We start from the raw sequence: 8,676 nt of genomic DNA on the forward strand, positions 1-8,676 counted from the left end.
AAGAAAAGAGAGCCGAGATTATGAATGTGTTAATAATGGTAACTAGATATTGCTTCCATTATTGCTACTACTATTATTAGTAATAGTATTAGTAATACTTGTACAGAGGCACTTCACGGAATTAAAGGAAATAAAACATCAATGCGTTGTCCATAAAATGTTTTCTAGTGTGCACAGCCCCTGGAAATGTGCTGGGAAAGCAGAGATCAGAGCCTGGGATCCCTTTGTAGAACAGATGAGCAGGGCTGTATCTTTTTAAGGTAGAATTTCCGGAGCAGCCATTCCCATTGAGGGTTTCAAGTTTATGATGTGCAATATAAAGGCTATAAACCCTGGATGTGAGGAGCAGAGGCTCTGCCCAGCCCCAGGAGTCACTTCAACCGGCGCCTGATCACAACAACCAGCTTTTTCATGTTTCCTATGGATCTATTCACTTTTCTGTACATATTCAATATGGATCACCGGGAGCTGCCCCTTCTGCGAGCACAGGTACTCAAAAATCCTCAGCTTCCAATGTCTCCTCATTTAACTATTACCTAGCATTCTAGCATTAATACCAACGTTTTATGTTAATGATTATTATATATTTGCCTTGGCTTTGACTTTATTTAATTTGGCAAGGAGAAGTAAAAAGAGACATAAAGAAAATAAATCCTGTGGTATGTTACTTTTGTTCATACAATAATGCTAATATTTAATATACAAGGAAACAAAAAAATTACATGCGCCAGCCCTATGCATTTTTAAATACACTGTTTCTTTCAGATGCATTTTACATTGCTATTGCTTCTGTATGTCTTTATCTTTATAGTTGTTTATATTAAATATTTAATATAAATTAGCATTATTCATCATTCTATTTCTGTGTAAAGCATTTTCACTGCTTGTTAGATTCAGTGGTATAAGGCATCGTCGCATGTAATTGGTGAAGAACTATCTGGGAGGAGTGTGGCTGCAGCATATGAACACCCGATAGTGTAGGAGATGATTATTTGGGGTGTCGGATTATTAGTAAACATAAATAGAGCTTTCTGGGGACATTGTGAGGGTGACACTGGAGAATGGGTGTTGTTCCTGCATTGCACACAGATCGCTCCCACCTGTGATCCAGGATCAGATTGGATGGGAGAGTCAGATGGTCGCAGATCACGTGCAGGGGGAAGCTCAGTGCACAAGAAAATGGGGTTTTGTGTAAATCTGGGGGCTTAATGTTTCCATATATCAAGCTACCTCGTAAAACCGACACTGGAGCCACCCGGACCACAAATCACAGGTGAAGAATATGACTTCTTCCTATTATGTGAATGCTCTGTTCAGCAAGTATGCGACTGGGGCTTCTCTCTTCCAAAACACAGAGGCCACTTCGTGTTCCTTCACCAATTCCCAGAGAAGCTATGGAGCCGGCACTGGGGCATTCCCAGCAACAGCAGGAGCACCCCCATCCATGACCGGTCTGTACAATGTGAACAATGCCCTGTACCAGACCCCCTTCCCTGGATACAGCCTGGGCGCAGACGCCTATAACCTCCATTGCTCCACGTTTGATCAGAACATTCCTCTTCTCTGCAATGACCTGGGCAAAGCCAACTGTGACAGCAAGGCGGAGGAGGCTACCTTACACCCCCAGAGTGACAGTCATTTCCGCATATACCCATGGATGAGGTCCTCAGGTATGGGTAACTCTGTGCACCCCATTACTCATAATACGCCACCCCTTAGGGGATTGTAGTGCAGTCCTCCCTCCAAATACGGAGCTGCAACTAAATCGCTTTTATTTTGCAATAGTCAGAAATTCTAAAATAAAATAGTTGGTCACACAGAGGATAAATAGCAAATCACAGAATCGATAGTAATGTGGAATAAAATAATAATAATAGAATACACTTCGGTGCATTGTGTTTGCAGTGCATGCAATTAAAGAGACATTTTTGTTTTCATTACTTTTATTCATAAGGTAATAGTCTTCATCCTGTGTGTAGTATTTACATTAGATAGATAGATGATAGATAATATAATAAATATATGCTAAATAAATAGATAGATAGAATGATACGTATATGATAAATAGATAATATTATCAATATATGCTAAACAGTAGATAGATAGATAGATAGATAGATAGATAGATAGATAGATAGATAGATATGAGATAGATATGAGATAGACATGAGATAGCTAGATATGAGATAGATAATAGAGAGATAGATATAGACACAAGCAGATATACATCATGTAAATATTCTATGTTTTCATCAAACCTCATTTATTAAGTTGAAGGAAGTATTACAATGAATGAGGCAGTAACTTTCAGAGGAGCCTAGGCCTTGATGGAGTAGTGATGGCAGATTTGGTACAGTGAGCCCCCATGACTAACATATAGCCTGGCTTGTGTGTATAGGTCCAGACAGGAAGAGGGGTCGCCAGACATACACCCGGTACCAGACCCTGGAGCTGGAGAAAGAATTCCATTTTAACCGCTACCTAACCCGCAGGAGGAGGATAGAGATCGCCCATGCTCTGTGCCTAACGGAGAGGCAGATCAAGATCTGGTTCCAGAACCGAAGAATGAAATGGAAGAAGGAACATAAGGAGGAAAATGTCGGCAGCCCAGAGGCTGGGGATCAGACCCCTGCAGCCACTACTCCTGCGGCAGCCGCTGCTGAGGAGGAGGAGGAGGAGGACAAGGTCACCAAGGACGAATAGTGCCCGATCTGGCTTATGGACTGGAAACCTTTATGTGGATTTTAATTGTGTTCTTCTTGAAGCAGGCCACATTCAATGTCTTCAGCACAGGGGGCGTAGTCTGCAGGGAGAAAGAGGAATATATGTGTGATATGATTATTTAAGATTACATTCAATTCCCCATTATATGGATATTAAACATAAACTACCTAAATGTAATAATGCACACAGCAAGTGCAATTAGTCGTTACTACCTACTCTTCACACATATAGCATTCTATGGCATAGAGGATTTCACCAATGCTCAGTAGATCAGCCACTACCTTAACGTACTACTACCTATTCCAATACTACCTATAGTATGCTCTGCTATACATTACTGAAACCATAGACTCTGCATACAGATGAGAAGTGACTACTCTGCACACTGATACAGTCAGACCACCACAACAGTAACAACAGGAAGAAAAAAAAAAACATAAAAAAAAACAAATACCCAGCAGCCTTGATCTCATCTGCAGTCTTCTTACACCCCAGCCATGATGTAGTGTTTCATTTCTGTGCAATTATATTGAAAGTGACCACATTGTTTTGTATTTCAGGGATTTGTATTCGTGGAAAGCTGTGTTATTAGTTGTCATGGGCAGTATTTCTAGATTTTTGAGTTTGTATCTTCTATGGCATGGTTAATTTGTCTACACAAAAAAAAAAAAAAAAATCAGTTCATAAAAAAAAATCTATAAAATCTAGCAGTGTGCACGTCTGTGAGTGTTCAGTAGTATGGTATTTTAAGTATGGTTCTGTACATCTGTACAGATGAATATGTAAAAAAAAATAAAAAAGTGAAACTGTAACTTGCATAATATATTTTCTTTTGTCAGAAATAAAAAAAATTAATAAAAAAGTGAAAGCGCAGCTGCTGAATACTTGCTGTTATTTAGTCAAATAAATAATAAAATATTAATAGACCAAAAATTATATATATATGTGTGTGTGTAAATATATTACATATATGCTCACATACATGTATATAAATAATATAAAATTAATATATGTGTGTGTATCTATATATATATGTACATACATACATACATTGAATTACTCTCTATAAACACACATCTATTTACTCTATATATGCACACATACATCATACATATCAATTTAATATCTCTCTCTCTCTCTCTCTCTCTCTCTCTATATAATCTCTGTCTCCCTCTATATAATGATACTTTCTCTCTCTCTCTATATATATATGTATACTTTCTATCTCTCTATATATATGTATACTTTCTATCTCTCTCTCTATATATACTCTCTCTATATATATGTATACTTTCTATCTCTCTCTATATATACTTTATATATGTATACTTTCTCTCTCTCTCTATATATATATGTATACTTTCTATCTCTCTCTAAATATACTCTCTCTATATATGTATACTTTCTCTCTCTCTCTCTATATATATATATACTCTCTCTTTATATATATATATATGTATACTTTCTATCTCTCTCTATATGTGTATACTTTCTCTCTCTATATATACTCTCATATATATATATATATATATATATATATATATTATAATTATATAGATGATATATTTTTTTTTAATTCTATATAGTGTATAAAAGAATATGTGCTGTAGAGTAAAGTGCATAAACATTAGTTCCCTGGCAAGCTGCTTCATAGTGCAATGTACAGAAGTGAGCTCCTGTTAGTGCATGAGGTGGAGGAGCTGTGTGGAAGCTATCTGAGAGCTAAGATGGCGGCTGTGTAAGACCTGCCTCTTCTCAGTGATGAGGCAATGGCTATAAATCCGTTGTTGTTTATGAAAATTTACAACTTTGCAATACAAGTTTATGAGTTGCTCGGTTTCTCCATTGGTCGCTGCTGGTCATGTGGATGGCAACTGTGAACATGTAGTTTTTTATAATTTCCCTTGTGAGAATAGAGCTGCATTCTTTAGCTGAGCTCAGTCCTGCTCTGGATCTGTCTGCATCTTCAGCCTCCAGCCCAGGTTCTCGGTGTATAGGGCAGCTATGTGTCTGGAGGTTCTTCTGGAGGAGCAGCTCCCTAAAGCTCAGGTCCAGGATGGCACTGCTGGATCCTTCCCCAATAATAAGGTGTGGCATGCTGAATTCCAAGCACTGGAGTGGCAGAATTTCAACTTACAGCCTGGCTAATTTCCTGCTTCTCCTGGCACCAAAATGGGCTCCATTCCTCTCCTGAGCAGCCAAGGCGACAGCTGTCAAAGTGGCAAGGGCTTCTCTGAGCCAGAACCTAAAGGTGAGAAATGTGCACCCCTCACATATTGCAGGGATCTCCATTCCCCAGTCCAAATAAACTCTGCAGCTATTTATTGTCTGCTCCTCAGCCAGGTCTCTCTCATCACATCAAATGTCACTATATGGCTGTATTATCAGGTACCATACTGGTAATACCATGCAGGTGCTCATACTGATGTGTAGCAGAATACAGGGAGCTCAAGTACAAATAGTATGTTAGTATTTTGTGTGTATGCTCATGTATTACTATTAACGCAACTACTATTACTATTAATACTATTGTCCAAAATAATTCGCACAAAATGAGTCGATCTATGTAAAAGTCGGACATTGTTATTTGTTTCTTTTTTATATTATTATATTTCTACTACATATTAATGAAGCTTTTTCATTCATTTATGATACAATGAACACAGCTGTTTGCCATGAAATAAATGAGTGTAATTATTTATGTAACGCTGCATTTATTCCTATTAGCGCATTTGCAATTTCCAATATTGAGTGCATTTAAATCTCTAGCTACACCGATATTAAAAGCCTGTAGAAGGATATAGTAGATGGATGATGATATCGGAGCCAGGAAAGTTTATTAATGATAAGATCCATCTATTGGATTTCAGTAGGAGAATATTTTTTTTTTCTTGGATTAAAAATGTAAAATTGGAAAATCGTGTTCTTTTGATTTGCCATTGTTCAGAACAAGTAATTAATGATAATGCTTGGCTGACTTTAGTCTGTGTTGCTTGTGGGTCGTTGATAAAGTATAAAATATAAAGTATAAAATTTGCATTACAGTGCAGTATTTGCTGGGCTGAATGGAAAGGTAGATTTATCAGAGTGCTCGGTGCTGCCACTCTGTGGCGATTGATGGTATATACTAGTGTGTTCAGAAATAACAATGTGATTGCGTGTTTAGAAAAAAGGCTGTTACCACAGGCAGAGTGTAGTAGGAGCATTGTTTTATACTTGCTATTTTACGTTGTAGCTTGGCTGATATAATATATTTTACATTTGATGTGTGGTTAACTTGGATAGTCTGTTATTATATATCGCAAACCAGCACCTTATATACCCTGGCAATTTGGAGAAGCTAAAATAATCAAATTGCTTTCAGGATTAGTTTTCATATTGTGAGGACTTGGCACCTGCCTGGATGTTGTCAATGATGTTACTTAATGCTGCACTCATTTCTGTGTATTCCTCCTGCAATGTGTCAAGTATTCCAATTTACTAACATCAATTCATGGTGGGAGCAGCGCTCAGATACGTGATTTCTGAGCCAAGATCTCATTGCATTAGAATAATAATTAGAGCAATGTTCCAACGCTATTATCCTGTGTCCAAAATGGCTGCTGCACCTAAGATTTAATGGTTTAAGCAGATTTTATGGCCTGGGAGTGAGATGAAAAGAGAAACAGAAGGGGCAGTGTTACTGATCTGTTACTGATCTCACTGGCCCTGCTACATCTCACAGGCCTCCAGATAACTTGCCAGAACCAAGGTATACACTTCACTTGTTTGTCTTTCTTTCTTTCTATCTTTTTTCTTTCTTTCTTTCTATCTTTCTTTTTTTTTTTTTCTTTCTTTCTTTTCTTTTTTTCTTTCTTTTCTTTTTTCTTTCTCTCTTCTTTCTTTATTATCTACCTACCTATTATCATTTTTCTTTCTTTCTTTTTTTCTTTCTTTCTTTTTTTCTTTCTATGTATCTACTTATTATCTATATACCTATCTATGTATCGACCAATTATCTACCTAGCTATCTATTATCTATCTATCTAGCTATTATCTATCTATCTAGCTATTATCTATCTATATATTTATCTATGTACCTACCTATTATCTATCTATCTATCTATCTATCTATCTACCTACCTATTATCTATCTATGTACCTACCTACCTAGTATCTATCTATCTATTTATCTATCTATATTTCTACCTATCCTGACTATAGAAAGCCAGAAGAAAATATTAATAGTGTTAACTCTGTGATCTGCCCGCCTCCATCCCTCATTTTACTACATAAAGCATAGCAATGTATGCATTTCTTTTACAAAATATTAATAGTGAATGTACTAGTGCCCCCCTCTCCATACTGTGGTGGAGGGGAGGGGGTCGGTGAGACACAGGGCTATTCTATAATCCTCAGCTATGCCGTAATTCGTTTTAGTGCTATATTTTAGGCGTCCATTACAGACTATGTAACATCAAAGTTGCAGATTCTTTCAGGTATTTACTGTAGGGTTTACAGCCATGAAGGGAGAGGCTGGTGGCAGAATTCCTGGGCTTGGGCCATAAAACGCAGCACAGTTCAGATAAGGACCTTTTTATGTCCGTGCGTGCAGAACCTGAACAGAATTGCTGAAATGCAAACTATTTACATCACATTGTCAGTCACAGATTTTCCTGATCTGCCTCATATTGTAGTGTGTGCTTCTACTTCTTTCTGTGAAGCTGGCATAGGAATGAATGGATACAAACACGTTACCTTTTTATTTCTGAAGGGGAGGAGCTGCATTTACTATTTATTTTTTTTTTTTATTGCATTGTATACTGTCTCTAAAAGAAAGAAGAAGCCTAAAGTGGAAATTATATCTATATACACTCCCGCTCCAAACTAATATGACATGTTTTATATGGTATATAATTTGATGTAAATTCTTAATTGTGTATAGTTTATTGTTTACTATCTCATCATATTTCAATGATTTGGCATGGCGTCATACAGAAAGAGTAAATGAATAATGATATATTATTACTGTTATTGATTATTATTTTTATTATTATTACTGTTATTATGGGTTTGATGGTTTTGCCTTCTGGAATACACTCCTTCATTATTAGTGTAATTGTGGGTAGTATATTGGGTGTTGGAGACACTGCTTTGACACTCCTCACCCTGGTGTAATATGAAGTCTATATATTTATGTTGCATATGTGCCTGGGATGGGAAGCGGAGGGCTGTTTGGAAGTTTGCAGTCCCCATCCCAGGGGAGCACCATGATAACTCTCTCCTATTGGCCAGTGAATGATCAGCTGCTTATATTTGCCTGTGTCGCTTTTGGCTCCTGGCCATCCAGAAACAAACCAGTTCGATGACTACTAATAGTTATAGCTGGATGTACTAATACACAACAAATCACAGGACTAGAGAGTGCAGAGCCAATGAGTTCTTACTTTGTGAATAGCACTTTTGCTGGGAGCCTGCCCAATGGCCAGGACTCATTTGTGGGTCAGATTCCTCTCTATTCCTCTGGCTATGATGCTCTAAGGCATTTTCCAGGTTCTTATGGGACAAGTCCTCTTCAGGAGAAGTCTTATTCCTCGCCCTGTTTTTACCAGCAATCTAACACAGTCATTGCCTGCAACCGAAACTCTTATGACTATGGGACATCGTGCTTTTATCCCGACAAGGACAGCACCAGCAGCCCCAGCACCTACCCAGCCAACAAGAGGGTCCATGCTGGGGAATACCTCCAATATACCGCTGACCAGCAGTACAAGAGCACCAATATCCAGAGCAAATTATTCAATGAAGACTCAACTGACCGGAAGTATAGCAGCCCTGTGTACCCCTGGATGCAGAGAGCCAACTCCTGTACTACTGGTAAGTCCCCAATATCTGCCAGAGGACCCCCATACACTGACTGCAGTATACTGGTGTGATAGGGAAAAATCAATACCACGAAAAGGAGTGTTGTAG

At 37.9% G+C, this 8,676-nt stretch overlaps 3 protein-coding genes across 9 annotated transcripts in view; all 3 read left to right on the forward strand.

The window, feature by feature from the left end:
* Positions 1–393: 393 nt before the first annotated feature.
* The window catches only part of HOXA3 (homeobox A3), a 45,267-nt gene continuing 36,984 nt past the window's right edge, over positions 394–8,676 (forward strand). For 4 of the 7 annotated variants that reach the window (XM_044295755.1, XM_044295756.1, XM_044295753.1 and 1 more), the window contains exon 1: positions 4,558–4,975. The gene's annotated coding sequence lies outside the window, so the exon portion shown is untranslated. Of the gene's footprint in view, positions 490–4,557; positions 4,976–8,676 lie in introns of those variants that run through there. The other 3 variants (XM_044295757.1, XM_044295759.1, XM_044295762.1) reach the window with 3 other exon arrangements.
* HOXA7 (homeobox A7) lies at positions 964–3,427 on the forward strand. The gene is made up of 2 exons (XM_044295768.1): positions 964–1,670; positions 2,399–3,427. The coding sequence occupies exons 1-2, from the start codon at positions 1,283–1,285 to the stop codon at positions 2,701–2,703; spliced, it is 693 nt and encodes a 230-aa protein (XP_044151703.1). The 5' UTR covers positions 964–1,282; the 3' UTR covers positions 2,704–3,427.
* Positions 7,712–8,676, forward strand: part of HOXA6 (homeobox A6) — a 1,991-nt gene continuing 1,026 nt past the window's right edge. The window contains exon 1 of the mRNA XM_044295767.1: positions 7,712–8,580. Coding sequence (XP_044151702.1) covers positions 8,139–8,580 — 442 coding nt within the window. The 5' untranslated portion in view covers positions 7,712–8,138. The remainder of the gene's footprint in view (positions 8,581–8,676) is intronic.

This window comes from Bufo gargarizans, chromosome 5 (assembly GCF_014858855.1).
Source record: "Bufo gargarizans isolate SCDJY-AF-19 chromosome 5, ASM1485885v1, whole genome shotgun sequence".
Lineage (NCBI taxonomy): Eukaryota > Metazoa > Chordata > Amphibia > Anura > Bufonidae > Bufo > Bufo gargarizans.